The sequence below is a fragment of the Zingiber officinale genome, chromosome 8A (genome assembly GCF_018446385.1).
Source record: "Zingiber officinale cultivar Zhangliang chromosome 8A, Zo_v1.1, whole genome shotgun sequence".
Lineage (NCBI taxonomy): Eukaryota > Viridiplantae > Streptophyta > Magnoliopsida > Zingiberales > Zingiberaceae > Zingiber > Zingiber officinale.
Genome location: NC_056000.1, coordinates 67,279,387 through 67,304,307, shown reverse-complemented (window position 1 = coordinate 67,304,307; position 24,921 = coordinate 67,279,387). Strand labels below are relative to the sequence as shown.

At 40.3% G+C, this 24,921-nt stretch overlaps 1 protein-coding gene across 1 annotated transcript; it reads right to left on the bottom strand.

Moving 5' to 3' along the window:
* Window positions 1-22,336: 22,336 nt before the first annotated feature.
* Window positions 22,337-24,860, bottom strand: LOC122009361 (rac-like GTP-binding protein RHO1). The gene is made up of 7 exons (XM_042565482.1): window positions 24,376-24,860; window positions 24,085-24,172; window positions 23,910-24,019; window positions 23,712-23,775; window positions 23,158-23,222; window positions 23,009-23,074; window positions 22,337-22,922 (listed from the first exon to the last, which is right to left on the bottom strand). The coding sequence occupies exons 1-7, from the start codon at window positions 24,472-24,474 to the stop codon at window positions 22,827-22,829; spliced, it is 588 nt and encodes a 195-aa protein (XP_042421416.1). The 5' UTR covers window positions 24,475-24,860; the 3' UTR covers window positions 22,337-22,826.
* Between the last annotated feature and the right edge of the window lie 61 nt (window positions 24,861-24,921).

Sequence of the window (24,921 nt, the reverse complement as noted above, 5' to 3'; positions counted from 1 at the left end):
GACAAGCATAACATCTAACTTTAATCTATTTATTATTTATCAAAACTTGAGTTTGACCATTGGTGCTAACTGTACCAACACTTAGCAACACAAGAAGTTGAGTGAAAAATACAGCCAGCTAGAAGGAGGGCACGAGAAGCAAGTCGATGACTCAGTTCATCCGAGGGATGAAAAATTGCAGAAGAATATACTAACAGATGAGAAGGATGTATGTCAGAGAGTTCGAGGGATGAGAAGCCGGAAGGAAGCCTACTTGAGGAGAAGATTGGAGTTAGCTTTGGGTAAGCTCAACTCTGGATGACCAGAGTATCACCCATGCAAAGTTGGGTTCTAACAAGTCAACTCTGAAGCTGAAGTCAGATCTGCCAGCTGTCAAGATGGAGGCGCCCTTGCGCCTCATGGAGAAGGTGCCTTGCTGGAGCATGAAGGAGCCCTCGCACCTCCCTTAGAGGCTCCCTAAATCAATCGAGGTGCCTCTCAACGACCAGAGCCGTTGGTTGACCATTAAAGTTTGGATAAAGTTTTATCTGTTGGTGCAATTTCCACTAGGTCAAGGTTGACCTAGTTGACCAAGCGTAAACCTTAGTCATGGTTTCGATGTTTGACAATACAGAAAGACATGTAGACATAGACAATGCAGGTGCAGTTGTCCATGCGGAGAGATACTGATCAGGGTCTGATCAGGTTGGATGAAGAAGAGTCAAGTAGGTCAAGGTTGACCAGATACTGGGAAGTCCTAACTGGGATGTTAGGCAGTTCGGAAAGTCCTGGTGAGTGAAGCTAGGCAGTTCGGAAAGTCCTGGTGAGTGAAGCCAGGTAGTTTGGAAGTCCTGGTGAGTGAAGCCAGGCAATTCGGAAAGTCCTGGTGAGTGAAGCCAGGTAGTTTGGAAGTCCTGGTGAGTGAAGCCAGGCAGTTGGAGAAAATCCTAGTGAGTGGAGCTAGGTGAAAGTGAAAGTCCTGGTGAGTGAAGCCAGGTAGTTGGAGAAAGTCCTGGTGAGTGAAGCCAGGCAGATGGGAAACCCTGATGAGTGAAGCCAGGTAAAAAACCTAGTGAGTGAAGCTAGGCAGTTTGGAAGTCCTGGTGAGTGAAGCCAGGCAAGGGAAATCCAAATGGGTCAAGGTTGACCAGACATCTGGTGAAAAGTCCAAGCAGGGAGCTTGGCACGGGAAAAGTCCAAGTATGGAGACTTGGCACGGAGAAGACCAAGATGGAGACTTGGCACGGAAGGTCGGAGAGGGCTCGGTAGCTCGTTCTCTGGACCGGACGAAGTCGGAGAGGGCTCGGTAGCTCGTTCTTCGGACTGTGGTCAGAGAGGGCTCGGTAGCTCGTTCTCTGGACCGGACGAAGTCAAAGAGGGCTCGGTAGCTCGTTCACAGGACCAAGTAGGGTTTAGGGCTGGGAGCTCTAAACCTGGATCGATCTGATGACCGATCCAGTGATACGCTGGGTTATCTGATCGGTCTGGTGACCGATCAGTAACCAAACAGAAGTATTTTGTTGCTTATCTGATCGGTCAGCAGACCGATCAGTGATCGATCAGTAGACGATCAGAAGGAAATCATCTTCGGGAGGGAAAGGACCTGATCGGTCATGGGACCGATCAGGGAAGGACCTGATCGGTCTCCATGACCGATCAGGGAAGGGCCTGATTGGTCTTGTGACCGATCAGGACCCTTGTGGACCGATCAGGATGAAGCCTGATCGGTCCACATCCTAGCCGTTGCGTAGCAACGGCTAGTTTCTTCTGTGTCTTCTTCGCAGGTTATAAAAGGAGTTCGAGGGCCTGTACAGTTTCTCTTCTTCTACTTCTGGTTCGAAGCTACTGCTTCTTCTTCTTCACTGCTGTGATCTGAGCTTTGCTGAGCCCTTTGTTTCTGAAGCTTCGTGTGAGCTTCCCCGGCTGGTCAGCTGCTGCTGTTCTTCCGTGAAGTTGCTGCTTCGTCAACGGAAACCAGTCAAAGGCAAGCAAGGTGTTTTACATTCATATTGTCTGTATTTCTTGCTGTATTTCTGTACTTCATTCTTGCTGTTGCAAGAGATATTGTGGTGAGGTTTCTCCACCCAGAAGGAGTTCTTATTAGCCAATTTTCCGGGGACTCATCCACCGACGGATTGATAGGCTTCGTCCACCTTACGGACACGCCGAGGAGTAGGAGTTTATCTCCGAACCTCGTTACATCGACGAGTTTGAGGTTTGATCTCTCCGCTTTCGTTTCTATTCGTTTTATTTCCGCTGCGCTAACCCTAATTGTAGAAAGAAACGAAGAATTTGGGGCGGCTATTCACACCCCCCCTCTCTAGCCGAGATCATCGGTCCTAACAAGTGGTATTAGAGCGAGGTCGCTCTTCGCCGGATTAACACCCGAGGGAGCACAAGCTAGAGATGGATCAACTCGGAGACGACATCACCATTCCACCCTTCTACGATCGCGACGACTTCGCGTTTTGGAAGGTAAGAATGAAATATTTTCTTATGACTAACCTCGAAAATTGGAGTTGTGTTCAATTAGGGTTCAAGCCTCCGATGGACAAGAAAGGAGAAACCCTAGAGAAGAAGAAGTGGACCAAGGAACAAGTCCACCAATCCCTAGTCAACGACGAGGTAATGAAAATATTTGAATTCTCATTACCTAACGATATATTGTGTAAGATAGGTGGTTACAACAATGCCAAGGAATTGTGGAATAATTTGGCCAAGTTCCATGAGGGGAGCTCCACTTCAAGTCATGAAGAGGAGTCTGTTGGATCGAGACGCGCTAGAGGGGGGGGGTGAATAGCGCTCGTGGCTAAAATCGTTCGATTATCGGAATCGTAAAATCTATCGGAGAAGTAACGCAGCGGAAAGTAAACAACCACACAGAAAGACAAGAGAATTTACTTCGTTCGGAGCCTGTGACAACTCCTACTCGAAGGCCCGCGATCCTTGATCGCTTTCCGTGGGCAACAACTATAAGTTCGACAAGAGTACAAGTATTACAGTTAAGTATAATGAAAAAGTACAGTTATACCGACGACAATATCGTAATCTGAAGATTTCGGAGCTCCGGGTCGTCGGTGTCTCGTAGCAGCACTTCGGGATCGTCTCGTGAGCAGCTTGTAGCAGAAAGATTGCTTGGAAGTTCTTGTTAGGAGCTGCTGGTCGAAACCCCTTATAAAGGGTGTTCAAGGCGCCTTCTACTGTTCACCAAGGCGCCTTGAATAGCCGAGTCAGCCGGGGAGATGAGGAGCGAACTGGTCGAATCTTATCACAGACTCAAGGCGCCTTCCACTGTTCACCAGGCGCCTTCATCTGTTCAAGGCGCCTTCCACTGTTCATCAAGGCGCCTTGAGCAGCTTCTCGCAGCCAGCTCCAGCCTTGCATCCGAGGCGCCTCCAAGCTCCATGGAGGCGCCTTGGACACTGTTTATCCGAGGCTTTAAGTTGCTCCTTTGCACCTGCAAGATACGTTAGTCTCAAACACTACCCTGCAGCACAAAGTTAGCACATAATACAATAGATATTATAAATGAAGTATTAACAGTCTCCGGACTGTCCGAGTCTGACTTCAGGTTTCCAACCGGAAACCCTAGGTCGACCCGACGCCTACTGTTCCCTCTACGGGGAGCGCGTCCTCACCTACTCCACTCAGGAGATTTACCTGTTGCCAGTACGATCCTCTAGATCGACTGGACTTTTGCTCGGCATTTGACGCTTCCGGACTTTCTGCTGGACATCCGCTTCCCGGCTAGTTCAGACTTTCACCTGGTTCGCGACACCAGGACTTTTCACCTAGGGTTACCACCCCCTAGGACTTTTGCCTGAAGCCATCGACCTGCCAAGACTTCCCGCATAGGGTTACCACCCCCTATGACCTAGGGTTACCACCCCCTAGGGTTTTTACCTGCCTAACCGCAGCTAGGACTTTTGCCTAAGTATCACTTAGGACTTTCCTGCAAGCTCCATGAACTTTGTTAGATAACACCACCACTTAACTTTGAGCCCTTTGTCATTATCAAAACTCAGGTTCGATCATCTGGTGCTCACTGCACCAACAGAGTCAAGTGAGCTAAGTAGCTCACTTCATGGAGATGTGGATTTAGAAGTTGAGGGCCACTCAACATCTAAAGAAGAAGAGGAGGAGAGTTCTTCTTCAAGTTCGGAGCAAGAAGAAGCTTCTACCTCCGGAAGGGATGAAGGAGAGAGCGTTCATCCATCCTCACCTCTAGGTAACTCAAGCCATTTAGTTTCTAGCAAATTACACATAATGTGCTTTGAGTGTAGGGAATTTGGGCACTACAAGAGTAAGTGTCCAAAGAGGATTAGAAAGACTCCACCGGCGCCAAAGGTCAAGAAAGTCGGAGTCCCGATACGCAAAGGCAAAGAGCATGTGGTGTGCTTTCAATGCAATCAAAGGGGACACTATAGGAGTCAATGTCCTAGGGGGAGACAATCTCACAAGGACAAGAAACCGAGCACGTCTATAGGGGGAGCTAAGGTAAACCCTAAGGTAATCTCTAAGGCTCATTTTTGCAATTCAAATAGAACACATGCTAGTAGTTTGATTGCAATTGTTAACAATAATGATAAGCATGATAATTATAGAAATCGATACACATGCTTAGGTGCCAAACATGTGAGCCTAGATAAGGATAACACTAGGAAAGCCAACCCTAGGATCAACTCATCTAAGGTTAAGGATAACCTAGGTAGAAATCCCAAATCATCTAGACACATGCCTAGGAATACCTCAAAGAAAAATGAAAAATTAAAAATTGAGGTATTAGAGAAGGAGAATCAAGTCTTGAGGTCAAGACTTGATACTTTGGAAAAGGCTCTTAAGAACTTGGAGAAGTCATCTCTAGGGTTTAAGGGTCAAAAACCAATGTCCAAGGACAAGAAAGGTTTGGGTCACAAACCTAAGTCCCAAGTGGTCAAGCCCACTTATCACAATGTTCCATTCGATTATGGAACAAAATCTAGGGCTAGGAAGACCATCACCAAGGTCACAAGGGGAGTCACCCCTAGAGTTGATCTTGATGAGTCCCAAATGACCAAGGCTTCAAAGCCTAGGAGGGTCATTAGAAGGGTTGCTAGGGAAGTCATCCCTAGTGAATACTTAGTGAACCCAATGAGCTCAAATAGGTATTGGGTTCCTAGGAGCGTGATTTCATCACGCTAGATGAGTTAGGGTGTGCCAACCTTACTTGAATAGGTAGTTAACCTAATCATGGCAAAAGGTGGCACTTTAGGAATTTTCAAGGTGTGAAGCCTTGAAAATGAAATTAAGAGTTATTCCTAAGGTGATTAGAATGTGCCAACTACATTTGAGGAGTTCTCTTAGGTCAATCTAATTGGCACATAATGATCTAAAAGTCTTGAGGATATGACTTTAGGTCTATTACACTTAGGAATATAGAATTTTATGGCAAAATGATAAAAATTATCAAAAATGGCAACTAAGGCTAGAATTAGGTATTTTCTATACCTTTACATGTTATTTGCCATATATTGTTTGCCATATGTCATGTCATGACATCATATTTATTTTATGATCATTTAAAATGTCATGATAATGCTTAGGTTAGTTTAAATGTCATACTTTATTTAAGTTTCATACTTTATGCCATGACATCATGACATTGGCACATGTTTCCATTTATGATATCATTTTATGCCATGTCATCATTTCTTGCATTTATGATCAATGAAATTGATATAAGGATAAACAACACAATTTGATATGGAGATCAAGTTGTTGTTTTAGAAAATGCATGAAAACTTAGCCTAAGATAACCTAAACTCATATCTCACATCAAAATTGACTTGGATGTGTTTGATACACCTTAGATGTGTGTGAGATATTAGGATGATGAGTTAGGATCAAGGTGCATAGTTCTTGTACCTAGATGAGCCTAATTCAAAAATTGGGGATCATAGGGAAAGTTTATGTACAAGTCATGTACATATAGCCCAAAGATTGTGGTCCCAAATTAAAGGGTTTAAAATCATTTCAAAATTGATTTGAAAAACCTTGATGAAGCTTTTCTAGTGATAGCATTCATCATTGAGTAAATTGATACAAAGTTGAGGTAAACTTGAACTATTTCAAAGTTTTTGAACTTTGTATAACGATTTAAAAATGGAACTTATTTTCATAGAAAACTATTTTTCCATGATAGTATATGTTATGAGGAATGTATCCTCAAAATTTCACAATTTTTCGAATTTTCTGTGATTTTCTAGAGGTTTCTGAATTTCGAGAGAAGGAATCAGAAATCAAAAATCAGAAATCAGAATTGTGGACCGATCAGAGGGGATTCTGATCGGTCCAGGGGTGCCTGGATCGGTCACCGTGACCGATCCAGGGAATCCCTAATCGGTCTGGTGACCGATCAGGGTGTGCCAACCTGCTGAATTTCGACTGTTTGTCTGAAATTGCAGCTCGGGAAGTGGTATTTTGGATTTTTAAAGGTTTGAAACTCTCCAAGACATTGTTGGTGCAATGGTCAAGGGGGAGTTGACCTTTAGGGGGAGTTTTACCTATTAGTCAAGGAGGAGTTGACTTTTAGGGGAGTTTTTACTTGTCGAAATTTTTGAGGATGAGTGATATGGGATTATCACTAAGTTGATTGTTGAATTTAGTATCAAGGGGGAAATTAAGGGTTTCAATGAAAGGTATGGGACTTTCATTAGGAAGAAACTCTTGATCTTGATTCACTCCTTTTGATGTGTGTCAAAAAGGGGAAGAATGTCTAGAGAATGTTCAAGGAAGAACATTGGAGTTAGTGGGAGAGTTTTGTTGATCACGACGAGTGAAGTTGTGAACAATGATAACTTACTCTTCAGGGGGAGAGTTTGTTGATGTGTGCCAATAGGGGGAGAATGAAGGGTTTAAGTTAGGCCTTCATTATCTAAGAAGGAGGTTGCCTTCTTAGAAGGAGAATGTAAGGTTGTAACTTATGTTTCATTACCTAGTGGCATGAGGAAAGTCTGAGGCTATTGGATAAGCCTAACTTAAAGGTATTGTCAAACATCAAAAAGGGGGAGATTGTTGGTGCAATTTCCACTAGGTCAAGGTTGACCTAGTTGACCAAGCGTAAACCTTAGTCATGGTTTCGATGTTTGACAATACAGAAAGACATGTAGACATGGACAATGCAGGTGCAGTTGTCCATGCGGAGAGATACTGATCAGGGTCTGATCAGGTTGGATGAAGAAGAGTCAAGTAGGTCAAGGTTGACCGGATACTGGGAAGTCCTAACTGGGATGTTAGGCAGTTCGGAAAGTCCTGGTGAGTGAAGCCAGGCAGTTCGGAAAGTCCTGGTGAGTGAAGCCAGGTAGTTTGGAAGTCCTGGTGAGTGAAGCCAGGCAGTTCGGAAAGTCCTGGTGAGTGAAGCCAGGTAGTTTGGAAGTCCTGGTGAGTGAAGCCAGGCAGTTGGAGAAAATCCTAGTGAGTGGAGCTAGGTGAAAGTGAAAGTCCTGGTGAGTGAAGCCAGGCAGTTGGAGAAAGTCCTGGTGAGTGAAGCCAGGCAGATGGGAAACCCTGGTGAGTGAAGCCACGTAAAAGACCTAGTGAGTGAAGCTAGGCAGTTTGGAAGTCCTGGTGAGTGAAGCCAGGCAAGGGAAATCCAAATGGGTCAAGGTTGACCAGACATCTGGTGAAAAGTCCAAGCAGGGAGCTTGGCACGGGAAAAGTCCAAGTATGGAGACTTGGCACGGAGAAGACCAAGATGGAGACTTGGCACGGAAGGTCGGAGAGGGCTCGGTAGCTCGTTCTCTGGACCGGACGAAGTCGGAGAGGGCTCGGTAGCTCGTTCTTCGGACTGTGGTCAGAGAGGGCTCGGTAGCTCGTTCTCTGGACCGGACGAAGTCATAGAGGGCTCTGTAGCTCGTTCTCAGGACCAAGTAGGGTTTAGGGCTGGGAGCTCTAAACCTGGATCGATCTGATGACCGATCCAGTGATACGCTGGGTTATCTGATCGGTCTGGTGATCGATCAGTAACCAAACAGAAGTATTCTGTTGCTTATCTGATCGGTCAGCAGACCGATCAGTGATCGATCAGTAGACGATCAGAAGGAAATCACCTTCGGGAGGGAAAGGACCTGATCGGTCATGGGACCGATCAGGGAAGGACCTGATCGGTCTCCATGACCGATCAGGGAAGGGCCTGATCGGTCTTGTGACCGATCAGGACCCTTGTGGACCGATCAGGATGAAGCCTGATCGGTCCACATCCTAGCCGTTGCGTAGCAACGGCTAGTTTCTTCTGTGTCTTCTTCACAGGTTATAAAAGGAGTTCGAGGGCCTGTACAGTTTCTCTTCTTCTACTTCTGGTTCGAAGCTACTGCTTCTTCTTCTTCACTGCTGTGATCTGAGCTTTGCTGAGCTCTTTGTTTCTGAAGCTTCGTGTGAGCTTCCCCGGCTGGTCAGCTGCTGCTGTTCTTCCGTGAAGTTGCTGCTTCGTCAACGGAAACCAGTCAAAGGCAAGCAAGGTGTTTTACATTCATATTGTCTGTATTTCTTGCTATATTTCTGTACTTCATTCTTGCTGTTGCAAGAGATATTGTGGTGAGGTTTCTCCACCCAGAAGGAGTTCTTATTAGCCGATTTTCCGGGGACTCATCCACCGACAGATTGATAGGCTTCGTCCACCTTACGGACACGCCGAGGAGTAGGAGTTTATCTCCGAACCTCGTTACATCGACGAGTTTGAGGTTTGATCTCTCCGCTTTCATTTCTATTCGTTTTATTTCCGCTGCGCTAACCCTAATTGTAGAAAGAAACGAAGAATTTGGGGCGGCTATTCACACCCCCCCCCCTCTCTAGCCGAGATCATCGGTCCTAACATTATCCACATTAGAGGCACCTCCAATTGATCCAAGGCATCTCCAGGTCACGTCAACACAATGGTAACATCTACTAGGAGGCTATAAAAGACCCCCTGAAGCTAGGAATTAGAAATTAATGCTTGTATTCATTTCCTAGCTAATTTCTTGAGTTATCAACGTCTGTAAGAGGCTACTCTACCTTCAATGAAGGAGTTTTTTAGTGAGCTTTTCATTGCTTTAAATTAACAACCATCTAAGTTATAACCAAGTAACTCTTTGAGTCATTTTACCTTTTTTTTGTTATTTCTTTTATGTTAGTTATTTTTTTGCCAATATTATGTCCTTTATTAGTTCAAATAACAAGAGATTTTTCTACCTTATTTTCAGGGCTATTCACCCCCTTTAGCCTGCACTACCTGGACCTACAGAGGTCAGTGACAACATTCAAGATGCACATGTTGTTAGGTTTTGAACGAGCTTGTGCTTGTAGTTGCTTTATGACTGTCGGCGCTACTGGAGATTGCCGCCGGGAGGATGCAAACTGATATTGGATATCGTATACTATCTTCGTAAAATGATATTGCTCCGCTATAGGTTCTTACGGATAGCAACAATTCGTATCCCAAGATACAACGTCGTTATCTTGAAATAGCAGCACTTCAAATTTCGAGACCGGCGAATCTTCTTATAGGCTTTTTAGACTCCGAATACAGAAGATGGGATGAATGAATTGATTTGCTTTTCTCTTGTACTCGTTTTTCTATGTTTTTTCCAATATCTAGAGGGTTGTAACCCTTAAGATCGTCTTTTAATCTTAGTCGCTAGATTAACTCATCCAATTTGACGCTTCAGATCAAATCCGGTCGCCAATGGTCAGATTACGACTCTTCATGTTCAACGCTCCAGATTATGTCACTTATGATCCATCACCCTCTTTTATCCAATGGTTGTCATTCGTTTTACCCAGTCATATCTCCTTCTCCCGTGCCACATAGGCATATGACATGTCATCCAAGTGTCATGTCATCATCAACTGGAGTATAAATTTAAGCTCCTCAATGCTCCTCGCGGTGATGCGAAGTGCAAAGTGACGAGCTCCCAGGTGCATGCACCTGCTCGCCCATGAGAAGAGAGCACCTGTGCTTTTTGTGTTAACTCCATTAACACAGCAGTACTTATAAGGAAGCAATCATTCTTAGAAATTTCTGATGTGGGACTATTCCCCATCTACTTCCTTAACGTTATTTTGGGCGTAACTTTAAACAATTAATTTCTCATTCACTCGTAATCGGTTTTGAGCAAATTAATAGTTTAGATTCATCTATGTGAAACGTATATTTCGATTTAGAAGTCAATTCTGACTTTCATCAATTGATGGCACCTCAATTTTTCTTTATAAAATTATATTGGTCGTTTGAAGACCTAATATCCAATAATCCCCCATATGAATGAAAATTAATGCATGTATGCATGCTGACACTTTACAAGAGTCCAATCGATAAGTCAAGGCATCGGGAGAGGTAGCTTGTGGCTTTAAACCTTCCATAGTGGAATGTTATCGAGCATATTAGGTTGCGTAGTGAACGTGATGTCTTGAACTACTCAGTTGTTTGTGTATACTCAGACAATAACACCCACACAAAGACTTATCTCACCTACTTTTGGTTCTCATGGTTGGTTCTGTTTTGGCCATGAACACAATCTTGGATTCATGAGTGTTTTATTGAAGTGGTCTTTCTTCACACTCACATAGCTGACACTTCTATCAAGAGTTTCCTTCCATACTCCACCTTATAAAGGTATAGAAGTCATTAAAAGCATACGCTTAATCTCACTACATGTGGTAGGATAGCACAAGTTCATCATAGGATTAGGATAGAGATAATATATCTCATGTGTTGTAACACAACTTTTGTAACTTTGTTGTCCCATTGAACCAATATCTTGGGATCTCCAATCAATAAGGTTGGGTTACCACTACAGTCGTTTTAGTTGTAGAATTTTAATCTCATTCCTCTCGATGAGCAGTATACTTGATCTCGACTTAGCCCCTTCATAAGAGGGTCTACCAAATTATCTTTTGACTTGACATAGTTGATTGTAATCACTTCGTTCAAGATCAACTGTCTAATGATATTGTGTCTACGACGTATATGTCATGACTTGCCATTATGCATACTACTTTGTATCCTTCCAATCACCGATTGACTATCACAGTGTATAAGTACACGGCGGCATAGGTTTCGTCCAGTTCAGAATATCTTCCAAGAAATTTCTCAGTCATTCAGAGTCTTCTATTGCTTTGTCTAGTGCTATAAACTCGGATTCCATAGTTGACCGAGCAATGCATGTCTGTTTTATGGATTTCCAAGATATCGCTCCTCCACTGATTGTGAATACATATCCACTAGTGGATTTGAAATATTTTATATCTGATATCCAATTAGTATCACAATATCCCTCTAAGACAGCGGGATATGCTCTGTAATGTAATCCGTAGTTCATACTATATTTCAAATATCTAAGAACTCGCATCAGTGCTTTCCAATGGGTGTCGTTTGGATTACTCATAAAACGACTCAGCTTGTTTACCACACAACCAATATCTGGACATGTGCAGTTTGTGATACATCAAGCTACCTATTAACTGAGATTCCAATTGCGATATGGGATCACCATGATTTTTCGCTAAGTGTTGACTTAGATCCATAGGTGTTTTTACTGTAGAGAGATCGTACGCATTGAACCTTTTCAACACTGACTCTATATAATGGGATTGTGTCAAAACTATCCCATCGGATGTCCTGAGAATAACATCTGCTAGACTCATATCATTTATATCGAAATTCTTGGTGAACATTTTCTTTGTACTCATGATTACCTCATGATTACTGCCCATTATATGTATGTCATCTACATATAGACAAACGATTACATGGCCTTCAGGTGTGTTTGACATAAATGCATTTATTACATTCATTTATTTTGAATTCATTTGACAGCATTGTTTTGTCAAATTTTTCATGCCATTGTTTAGGCACTTATTTAAGTAAGTACAACGACTTAACAAGTTGACACACTTTTTTCTCTTTTTCTGGAGTTACGAACCTCTCAGGTCGCTCCATATAGATTCTTCTTCCAACTCACCATTTACGAACGCAGTTTTAACATTCATTTGGTGTATTTCAAGGTTAAACAGTGCTACGATGGCTATCAACACTCGTATAGACGTAATCCTTGTCACCGCTGAGTAGGTATCAAAGTAATCAAGATATTTCTTTTGCTTATATCCTTTGGCTACAAGTTTGGTTTTATACTTATCAATCGATCCATCAGCTTTATACTTACATTTTAGTATCCACTTACAACCTAATGGTTTAGTACCAAAAGGAAGGTCGACTAATTCCCAAGTATGGTTATTCATGATAGACTCGATTTCATTATTGATAGTTTCTTTCCACAATGGGGCGTCGGGACTAGAGAGAGCTTCGCTTAATATTCTTGGGTCCATTTTTGACATAAAAGTCATGAAGTTCGGCCCGAATGATTTCTCAACTCTAGCCCATTTGCTCCCACGTGACTCTTCATTTTGGTTGTCAATAGTCCTTTTATGACAACTAAGTTCAGAAAACTAAGTTCAGAAACGTTAGTTTTGTTAGAACTTCCGTTGTTATCACTTTGAATGTTTCCCTTCTTATTCGGGAATATGTTTTCAAATAATATCTCATTCGAGATTCTATGGTTGTTCCCACATGAATATCAGGAATGTCTGACTTGTGAACTATGAAACGAACCTTTTAGGTCTAATCTTTACTTGCTTTGGCTTGGGTACTTCGACCTTTGCTAAGCACCCTCACACTTTCAGGTATTTATACGATGGCTCGTGGCATTCTCATAGTTCATATAATGTTTTATCATTTTTCTTGTGAGAGATTATGTTGAGAATATGGTTTGCCGATAATATAGCTTCCCCCCACAAGTTCTAGGGTAAGCCTGAATTTATTAACAAGGTATTCATCATTTTCTTTAGTGTCCGATTTTTATGTTCGGCAACACCATTTGATTGAGGCGAGTAAGATGTCGTTTTCTAATGGATAATGACAGATTCTGAATAAAACTCATCAAACGGTGCAACATATTCTCCACCTCTATCGTTATGAATTATTTTAATTCATTTATCAAGTTAATTCTCAACTTCTGTTTTATAGGTTCTGAAAGCTTCTAAGGCTTCGTCTTTACTTCTTAAAAGAAAAACATAACAGAACCTCTCGCAGTCATCGATAAAAGTAATAAAATATTTTTTTTACCTCCTCTAGTTTGCACGAATTTTAACTCACATAGATCACTAGCTATGTATTAACTCTAGAGGAGTCTTTGACCTTTCCACCAAATGAAAAGGTAGTCTCATCACTTTTGCTTCCACACACACTTCACATTTGTGTGTTTCGTCCACATTGACATTTGGTAATAAATTTAACTTGACGAGATGTTTCAGAGTATTATTATTAACATGCCCAAGTCGATCATGGCATAAATTAAAACACTCAACAACATAGCTGGAAGCTTTTATTTTATTACCATCAAAATCATGGTGTACAGTTATTACAACTATTTTGAACAGAGCCTGTTCTAAGTACCCCTTACCTACGAAGACACCATTTTTCATAAGTACAAAGTTGTTTAACTGGAACACTAGTTTGAAACCGGCCTTAACAAGTGATGATCCAGAAACTAGGTTCTTAATGATGTCGGGAACATAGAGCACATCAATAAGCATTAGCTCTTTCCCAGACATCATTTTTAGAACAACTTTCCCGATTCCAACAATCGGGGATGTCGTGGAATTGCCCATATAGAGCTTTCTTCCACTTATCAGAGTATACTTGAAGAACATCGCCTTTTAGAACAAATATGACGTGTTGCTCCAATATCGATCTACCACTACTTTGGGTTGTCCATTACCATGTTGGCTTCAAACACAACCGCAGTGAGATCCAATACCATGTCGTCAGAAATTGCGACCTGGCTCGCAGCATCCTTCTGACTCTTGGTTGGTTTCTTCGGGAGTCTGCAATCTTTGGATATGTGTCCTGGCTTTCCGCGGTTGTAGCATGTGCCCTTGAATTTCTTGCCTTGAGCCTTCTTTTTGGATTGCTTCGGCTTTTTAGCATTTGGCTCAGCCATGTTGGACATCTCATCAACTACCTGCTTCGTTCCTCTGGAGTCGGATAACTTTCGATTATCTTCCTCTATTCGTAGCCTCAGGATTAGGTCTTCAAGTCTCATCTCTTTTTGCTTGTGCTTCAGGTAATTTTTGAAATCCTTCCACGACGGAAGGAGTTTTTCAATTACCGAGGCTACTTTGAACGACTCATTCAACTTCATGCTTTTGGCATCCAGATCATGCAGTATCAGTTGCATGTCTTGGACTTGAGATGTCACGCTCTTGGAATCTATCATCTTGAAATCCAGAAACCATTCGACAATGAATTTCTTCAATCCGACATTTTTGATTTTGTATTTTTTTCAAGTGATTCCCACAGAGATATTGTCGTTTCCATCGAACAATATACATTATACAACGTGTTGTCCAATGCATTGAGAACGTAGTTGCGGCACAGAAAATCTCTGTTCGACAACGTATCACATGCATCCTTACTATCAGACTTACCTTTCGCAGCAGCTAGCTGGTCTTCATGCAAAAATCGTATGAGGTTTAGCGTTGTCAGGTAGAACAACATCATTTGCTGCCATCATTTGAAGTCGGTTCTGTTGAACTTCTCTGACTTTTCTCCGTGTGGAATGGCAGTCGAACCATTTTGATCCCAACCATCAGTTTGCACAATATAATTTAACGCTTGTTAGGTCTTGAAAGAGCTCATGCTTGTAGTCACTTTACGACTATCGACACTGTCGAGGATTGCCGCAGGGAGGATGCAAACTGATATTGGATATCGTTGAGGCTAGTGCTCAACACTATCTCCATAAAATGATATTGCTCCGCTATAGGTGCTTACGGATAGCAGCAATTCGTTTTCCAAGATACAATGACGTTATCTCGAAATTACAGCACTTCAAATTTCGAGATCGACGAACCTTCTCATAGGCATTTTGGACTCCGAATGCAGAAGATGGGATGAATGAATTGATTTGTTTTTCTCTTGTACTTGTTTTTCTATGTTTTTTCCAACATCTGGAGAGTTCTATTTATAGAGACAAAGAGGTGAGGTACCTTTCGGTGAGGATTCATCTGAGTCGTTTAATCTAGAGGGTTGTATCCTTTCAGATAGCCTTTGATCTGAGCTTTCATATCTGAAGGGTTGTAACCCTTCAGATCGTCTTTTAATCTTAACCGCTAGATTAACTAATTCAATTTGACGTTTCAGATCAGGTCGGTCGCCAATGGTCAGATTGCGTGATCAACGTTCCAGATTGTGTCACTTATGATCCATCACCCTCTTTTATCCAACAGTTGCCATTCGTTTTGCACAGTCATATCTCCCTCTCCCATGCCACCACTACAACAAAAACTGCAAACGACAACGGATATTATCCGTTGTCGTAGGGTCAAAAAACTATTGTAACTGAGGGCGTTGTAGAATGTATTACCCTATGACAACGGTTTTGAATCCGTTGTCTTTGTAGACATTTGACAACGGTTTTTATCTGTTGTTGTTTATATGCTCAAAATTTGTTTACGAAGGATACGACAACGTTTTAAAACCGTTGTGGTAGATAATTTCGACAACAGATATAAACCGTTGTGGTAGACCCTTTTTACAACAGATATAAACTGTTGTGGTAGATAGTATTTACTCATTTTGTATTTTACAACCGTTATAAACTGTTGTAATATAATTTTAATATGTTTTTACAACTAATAAAACCATTTTCTTTTATCACTTTTCACAAAAAAAAAATATCGTTGTGGTTTATGTATTTTTTACAACGTTTCTAACCGTTGTCTTTAATGTTCATGTTGTAACATGATAATACCAAACAACAATTATATTTTTAATATAAGCAAACCACCAATACAAAACATACAAAATGAGTTGTATTCATCAAATTTAGTAGTATCAAACCATAAATCACATGTTTTCCATTACTGTTCTCCATATGGCTTTTACACATTAGCAAGGCAATCTACAACCTAACGAAGCTCACTCCTTGCATCTAAAATCTCAAGCCACATGAATTGCCCGAGTTACATACCTGCAAGAGAAAAATTAAACAAAACTTATCAAAGAAAAATATAAAATATAAGAAAAAAGAGAATTGTAGTAAGTACTGCTTGAACTATAACTATAGAATAAACATTTCGCATAGCTCTAATATCTGGACATGAGAGAAGGATTTCTAGAATTCCATGACAACACTTAATGTCTACAAAACGAAAGAGAAAAATCTACACAAAATCACTATACGATGAGCTTATTCCAATCATACTGCTACAAACTCCATCTATTAGAAATACGTAATACAAAAATAAAACATGCTCATAATTCCAGTCAACATGCTACAAACTCCGTCTACTAACTCAGCCGAATTTAATCACTATACGACGAGCTTATTTCCTGGAGGCAAAGTTTAATTGACAAAACAAAAATAAAATTATAAGGACACCACGACAATATCTATAACTAAATTCACAAAATGTTCAATTAACAAGATAACATACTTAATACCTAGTAGAAATAAATAAAAAATTGTAACTTAGATCTTGAATTGATTTATTCTATCAGACCAGTCATCTTTGAACTAGCAAAGTAGCTTTATTATATTTAAGCCAGCCTTCTCTACCTTCTCTACCACGAATAACTCAATGTCTGATGAGTCAGAATAGGTCTAAAGACCTTTCTTCCTGTTCATTTCCATACTTACCTACAATTATACGATGCAACAAGTTTTATCAGGAGATAAATTTTTATCACAGTAAGTCCTACTTAGCATTTTCATAATAAGCAGGCTAATCAGCACCAATGATTTTAATAGAAGTATAATCACAGAACTTCAAGAAAAGGTATGGATAATGGAATCTAACCTCAAAATTCCATACATTAGTTCTCACAGAAACATTTACAGCTTGATACTCTTCAGTTACCTGAGGAAAGATTAGCCAAACAATACATGTTATGCTTGACACAACACATATATACAAAAAAGAATTCCAAAAGCTTACGAACCCAAAACTTAAAATTGAATAGGTCATGAGAAGAGTTCAAGTGGTATCTGAGACCCTGCAGAAAACACCACCACATACGAAACCAAGTAGTATAAATAACACCTCCCACCACCTAACTAACTTGGCAGTCGGCTATAAGCTAACTCGTAATTTATCACCCTTCACCGAACTTGGAGACAAGTTGTGAAGGGTGTCTAGGGTGAGCGTAATCACCTTTGCTACAAAAGTAGTAAAAACAATGCAGAAGCAGAAAAATCATGTACATTACCTTAAAGCTCGCACACTTCACTAAACAAAAAGGACAAGAGAAGTCTTCTGTAATTGCTATTTAGAGTAAAGGTCAAAAACTTGAAATAAATAGAAAATGATGCAATTATGAAAATTGTCAGATTTGTAAGTTAGCAAAAATACACAAGAGCTAGAAACACAATTTTCAGGGCTAGTCTGTCACAAACATGAGACAAGATGTAAAGAAACCAAAACTTAAAACATCTTACAGGCCCTGCATCAGGCCAAATTTTGAATACGAAGGACTATATGCATTGGCTAGTATCTATGATTCCATTACCCAAGCCAGCAGAGTGAAAGAACCAAGTATAGCCCAATATACCATTAATTTACATCATAACTACTATTCAAAAACCAAAAAACATAGTCATGTATTCCTAAATCAATCCTTTTCACCCTTCTTTACTCAGTAGCCTCACAATCACATTATATGTATTTAGGAATAACTCCATAGTCCATATACACACACATGCATATGTATTCACATATGGGTGTAATTTAAATAGAAAGATTGCTCTATTATATATATATATATATATATATATATATATACTTATTAGTTGGTTTAAACTAAACCAAAATGAAACTTTCAGTTCAGTTCAAAAATCTTAGTAATTTTGTTTGATCTAGTTTTGGTTTGAAAATTTACAAACTGAAAATAGATATGTGCTCAACCCTACTCATGGTAAATGCCAAGCTTTATAAGAGATGAAGGGTAAATGTCAGTGGTTACAAAGAGAAGAGGGAGAAGAGGGTACGTAGGAAAGAAAGAACAAGAAGTCAAGAAACTAGAAAGAAGGTGAGAATAATTAGGGAGACAAGGGGCCTGAGGAAGGAAAAGTATACCAAAGCAATCAAGTAAGATGATGGAAAGTGGAGGAGAAGAGAGAAGACAAGAGGAATGCTGAGAGAAAGCGGAAGAGCATAGTAAGATAAATAGGAGATTCTTGCAAAATATAACAGAATTTTCTTTTATATCGATATTACTTCCAGCAAATACACATTACATTAGCTTGTATAGCTGCATATCTATCAATACATTTACAACTAAATTTCAATAAGCAGTAGAGAACAGAAGCAAATATGTTTACTATTTAGAACTAGACTTGTGGAATATTAGAAAATAGTTGAATAAGAGAAACTCACCATTTCCTACCTTCTAAACAAAAACCTACTTAAAATCATTCTCTCCATAGCGCTCAGAAACCATAGAACTTGTAAAATAAAATGACACAAATATATGAACACACGATAAGCAGTACACGAGGCTTAAAATAAATAAATAAACAAACAAAATGAAGATATAGCCAGTATAAATAAATAAGCAGTACCTGGTGAACTATGAAATAGTCTATCAGTCTGTTTGAGATGAATGTACTGGAACGAAATGAAAAGCAAGTATGGCTGAAAAGGCATGCTTTCTGTGAGATAGTTTGTGTTCAAAATGAAAACTACACACAACCAAAAATAAGAATGTTTGAAAGTTGGCTTGAATGTTGAGAATAGAGCATTTGAGAGTATAGCAACAAAATGAACCAAATGCGTCCTTTATAGGAAGTACCAAGAATCAAAATAGAACATTAATACAGATATAGCTTTTTATAGAGTTCTGATCCATGTAGCCAGACTCCCTGAACAAAAATTTACAAGCAAATTTTGCAAGCATTTCCAATGGAATGGACTAAAACTGCTATGCATCTCATACATCTCGAATAGATAAAGATTTTAACTCAAACAACGCATCAGCATGAAACAAAAATGGTATAAAGATCTTAGAAATTGTAACATTATTCTGAAAGTAGTACGAGAGGTATCAAGAAACAATGTCCCTCCGTAGGATCGGCAGATCAAGGAACTTTTACCACGCAAAGGATAGATACAACCTGGTTTGGGACGTTAGATCGTTGAGAAAAATGTGTTTTTTCTCTTTAAAGGAACCCCAAAAATCTCATCAATCCAAGAGAAACTAAAGATATGGAGAAAAAGACAAAGAGCACTGATAAATCGACCCCAAATACATAAAAATACCATCTTTCGACGACAGACGAGTCGCAAGCCCCAAAATAACACAAATCACGCTGGAAAAGAATGTTGCACGCCCGGATTATGAACATCGAAGCACAAGGAACGCAGATCTAGCCCTCCCAGACCAGACATTAGCAGAACTAAGATGAAACCCAAGAAACAAGACAAAAAAATGGGAGCAAAGCGTGAGCAAAACCACACCTTGCGACAAGTTTAGACCTTGAGATCGCTAGACAGGAAGCGAGCAAGGGTTCCAGCTCTCACACTGCAGTCCACATCACACCATGGAACAGAGAGAGAGCGAAGTGGGGGGATGGGAAAGGGAGAGGGAATGAAAAATTGCTTAGGGTTCGAGAATGCGAAGGGGAAAACACGGCGCTAAAAAGATTTTCGGAGAGAGGGAAAGCAAAACTGCAGGGGGGATGACGAAACAAATAAAGTCAAAGACAACAGTTTTATCAAAACTATTGTCGTTGCCCCTAAAAACACGCTTAAAGATAACAGTTTATAAAACCGTTGTAAAAAGTGTTGTTGTTTTAAAAAGAAGTCGCTCAATGACAACAGTTTTCACAAAACTGTTGTCTTTTATATTAAATGGGGAGTTCAAAGACAACGGTTTTGGCAAAAACCGTTGTCTTTGAGCAAATACGCAACATTTTCTCTTAAAATCGTTGTCGTAGGGGTGTTGTCTTTTAACATTTTTGTTGTAGTGCACATAGGCACATGACACGTCATCCGAGTGCCATGTCATCATCACCTGGAGCATAAATTTGAAGTGCAAAGTGCGCTAACAAAACGCCTATTGCGCACATACGCGTGTACGAGTGACGGGCTCACTTGATCGCCCATGGGAAGAGAGCACTTGTGCTTTTTACGTTAACTTCATTAACACAGCAGTACTTATAAGGAAGCAGTCACTCTTGGAATTTTCAGATGTGGAACTATTCCCCATTTACTTCCTTAACGTTATTTTGGGCTTAACTTTAAACAATTAATTTCTCATTCACCCGTAATTGATTTTGAGCAAATTAATAGTCTAGATTCATCTACGCGAAACATAGATTTCGATTTAGAAGTCAATTCTGACTTTCATCGATTGATGGCACCTCGATTTTTCCTTGCAAAACCGTAGTAATCATTTTAAAACCCAATATCCAACACATGTTCTACACGATTCCTTGATTGTTTGGCTGCTCCGACCTCGTATTACTGCTGTATTGCGATTCTGCTACATCTAACTACTACAGATGAATCAACTCCAACACCCCAGCTAATCAATTCTTCATATTTGTGTTGGTAATATTTTCTTAAGTCATTTAAATTACTGTATAAAAGAAGTGTAGGTTATTACACTTCTTGTTCATCTGTGTATTTGATTATGATTGGTTAGTGGATTATCCATCGGAAAGATCCAAAGAACTTGAGTCTTGTAGAAGGAGTTGTCGAAGGCTCTAAACCAAGTAAAACTGCTTATGTTTTATTTTTATTCTTGCTTACTTAATTGTATTCTGTCCCGCACTCAGTTTTAAAAAGCCGAAAAAGAACAAATTTTAAAATTCATGTGATTCATCCCCCCCCCCCCCTATGATCCTACAAATTGTAGGGTTCAATTGGTCGAGTACCAATTGATTGCTAGAACAGAGAGTTTGGAACTCAACTGCGGGGTTCAATTGGTCAACTACCAACACTATAGTAACAAACAGAGAGTTTGGAACTCAATTGTGCGATTCATCTAGTTGGCTATCAATTGATTGTTGGTGATTGCTAGCACTGTAGCAATATATAGTAGGTTTTGTAATCGATTGATTGGTCGAGTCCCAATATTTAGGATTACCAATCAATTGCTATGGAATATCAATCAATCGGTAAGCACACCAATTGATTGATAATATTTAGCAATCGACTAATGCAGCAAGAAATGAGTCGTTAAGCTGACAGATCAAAGCAACGGTCGAAATCACAATACAACAATTGATTGATGGTGTCTAGCAACCGACTATTAGGCAGAAAACAACTTGAAAGCAACCTTATAAATGAGGATTTGGAAGAGAATTTGAGACGCTGGTTCATGAGGGTTTGGAGACGAAATGTTGTATTTCTTACCATCAAGAGATAATCCAAAGCAATATAAAAAAGCATTCAAAGTGAAATTTTCATTTATAAAGTTGCTTTACTTTAAATCCATTTGTATCTTTGTATTTGATTGTATTGCTTGTATTTGTTACAAGAAATAGGTTGTCAGAGGCTTCTCCGCCTTCGAAAGATATCCGAGAAGGAGAAGGTTAGTGATGATAGTCGTTAGGACTAGGCCTTATATGTAGCTGCCTTGGGAGGCGGTGAACTAAGTAAAATTAATTTGTCTTTGTGCTTGCCTTTTCTTTTGTAGTGTTTTGTTTTTGTTTCCGTGTTGTAGACTAACACAAGATTCAATCGATGCGGAAGGAACTATTCACCCACTCCCACTCCCTCTAGCTATCAGTTCTAACAAATTATGTATGCTTATATGTTACTTTATTACATCATTCAAATATGCTCATCTAAAATGTTTCGAGCAAAATGCCATATCCTCCAAGAAAATATCATTCGTGTATGCTTATACAATCATCATTCGATTGCACATTTCACGATGACTATAACATTTTTCACCAATGGAGCGTTCTACAACTTAAATGGCATTACAAGAGACTTGTACAAGTCTTATCCTACAAGTTTTATGTCATTGAGTTATATCCCCTGCTATATCATTATTTATGCTTAAATAAATTTTATCTTATTTTATTACTACTAATCAAGTCTTCGTTGTTCTCTTCCTAGTTTGATATCTCTTAGAGTTATACATTGAAGACTTGATAGTGTGTGGAGAATTTGTAAAGGATCAAGAAACTTGGGATTAAGAGCTTCTATTTAAAGGTTTAGCGGGAGGTTCTATTTATCCTTACATGATTAAGAACATCATATCTACTCGTGCAACAAAGTCTATTGATACTCCACTCGACAAAGAGAAGAGGAAATCATCAAGTTTTAGTGACTAAAATAGTTAGAATTATCAAAGTTATGTGTTTGAGACAATGTCAATCTTATAATGGCCAATAAAATTAAACGCAGCACTAAGTAGAGATTGAAAATATATACACCATGATCACAAAGCACCAAGTAGGTTCAATTTATCATGTTGCCGTCGCCGCCATGATCACCGTTATTTCAATCCACACGCCTCACTGCCTCCGTCAACAAGGGAAGGAGGATAATAGAAGAGCGAGAGCAACGCCCAAATCACTATGATGGTGTTCTGGAAGGAGTGGAGGGTGAGCACCGCGTGAGACTTCTCCGGGTTTGGGGTGGGCTTCATAGTGTGTGTTGTCATTAGGTACTGCTTCTTCATCCGCTCCTAGCTTCGGTGGCCTTTTTACTTTATCTGTTCTTCTAGGCGTTGCTACGGCTGTTAGTCGAATATAAATCTATTTTCTATGTCAAACTAGACACTAAAAGGAATGCTCATTTTTCTGGAACAAAAGTATTCACAGAATCGAACATAGGCCCTTCCCCTTAGCTTTCTTCTGCTTGGGGGGCTGAAGAACCACCTTGATAGCCATATCGAAAACAGACTTAACATTCTGCATATCATATTTTCAATAAAGTGAAAATTTATAGGTAAAGATGTTACGATCTGAAAATTTGTAGCATTGGGGACACGACATACCTGTTGGGACTTTGAACTGCACTCGATATAGGCAGGGGCTTCAATAGTTCGCTTCAGCTCTTCCCCCTTGAATCGTGCAAGAGTTATTGTCAATAAGCTAGACAGTGTCAGTAAACAGTTCGAGCTCAGAAATCAGTTGCAACTGGTACCTGAGCAGTTGTTATTGGTTGAGAACCTGGGTGATCGATGAAAAACTGCTTATCATCGCGGAGATCTGCCAACAAAGCTACACACAATCACTTGCGGCATTCAAAACCAAAAGCTTCTACATGGATCTAGTGGATGATTGACAGAAAGTCCTCTTGCTCTAGCTCAATAACGGAAAATTGCAGTTCTAGAATTGAACAAACTTTAACAAAGAATGTCATTGGTCAAGAAAAACCTCAAGTTTACAACATTCAAATGTTGATAGATGACACTCAACGTGGAGAACATTTGAGTCAGATTTGCATCAATGTCAGACATTGATCCATGACTAGGAGCAACACATCAAATGCTATTCTATTATGCCTTTTCAACTCAAGAATTTAAGTTGACTTCTTTGTAGAGAGGAACTTGGGATAGTGCCCAGTAGCATCCATTAAGTGTACATAAAGTTTCATTGGCTCACACAGTATCATTCAGAAAAGGCTTTTTGGAGTTTGAATCTATATAAATACAGACATATAATTTAAACAAAAGGCATGGAAAGAGTTACGAGTACCGAGTTTTGTCCCGACGAGAATAACTGGCACACCAGGGGCATAGTGCTTCAGTTCAGGAATCCACTGAATCATTGAAATGTTGCAATCCAGAGAAAGAAAATGAGGCATCAGCAAGTGAAGCAAAAGAATAAAACTTTAACAAGCATAACTTTTCTACACTGAAGAATGGCAATTGTCAGTTCTTATTGAAACATTACCTTCTTGGCCACATTTTCATAGCTAGCTTTACTTATTAAGGAGAAGGCTAGTAGGAAAACATCGGCGCCTCGGTAGCTCAAAGGTCTCAGCCTATTGTAATCCTCCTGACCTGGTCCCTCGCACCATCACATTAGAACAGAGAAATAGACAATGGCCATTCGTCAAAAGAGTTACCTGCAGTATCCCAGAGACCCAAGTTAACTGTGTTTCCATCAACAATCACATTGGCACTGAAATTGTCGAAGACTGTTGGAACATAATCCTGTGCATTCAAAACAAGAAGTTATTGGGCATAATCATTGTTCATCCCCTCACATCTGCAGTGGAAAGAGAAGGAAATTGCAAGAGATCTCAAAGAATTATGGGAGGAAAGCTTTCTTGATCTTTCCTCATCCCATGTCAAATCATACGAACAGCAAAATGTACCAAAAATTGGGGGGGAAGGTCGATTAGTTGCAGACTGACCGTGGGGAATGTGTTGCTGGTGTAGGATATGAGCATGCAGGTCTTGCCGACGGCGCCGTCGCCCACCGTGACGCACTTGATGAACCTCGAGGCACTCATCTCCTCCTCGAAACCCTAAAATGACCGCGTTTTCTGGCTTCTGCGGATCTTCGAACCCTTATTCCACGCAGCCTCAACAAGCGCGACGCACCTGAAAGACGCAAGAGGAAGTCCCAAGTTCGTCAGCCGAAGCCAGAAAGGGAAAGCCGAGAGAAGCCACAAGCAGGAGAAGGATTAAAGAGAGAAGGTCTGCAATGCGATGCCTTTCGGCGATCGAGCGAGAGGAATATATAGAGGGAGAGAGGGAGAGAGGGAGAGAAGCGAAGGCGCAGCGCAGAATTCGGAGGAGGAAGAAGAAGCAGTGGCGGAGAAGAGAAATCGAGCGGTAGAGGCGGTCGCATTGGAAGGCTCCGTAGAATTTACTCTCTTTGAGAAAATTTCATTTTATTCCGTATAATTTTACAATTCTTTTCTCATTAATATAATTTTTTAATCATTTTACCTTTT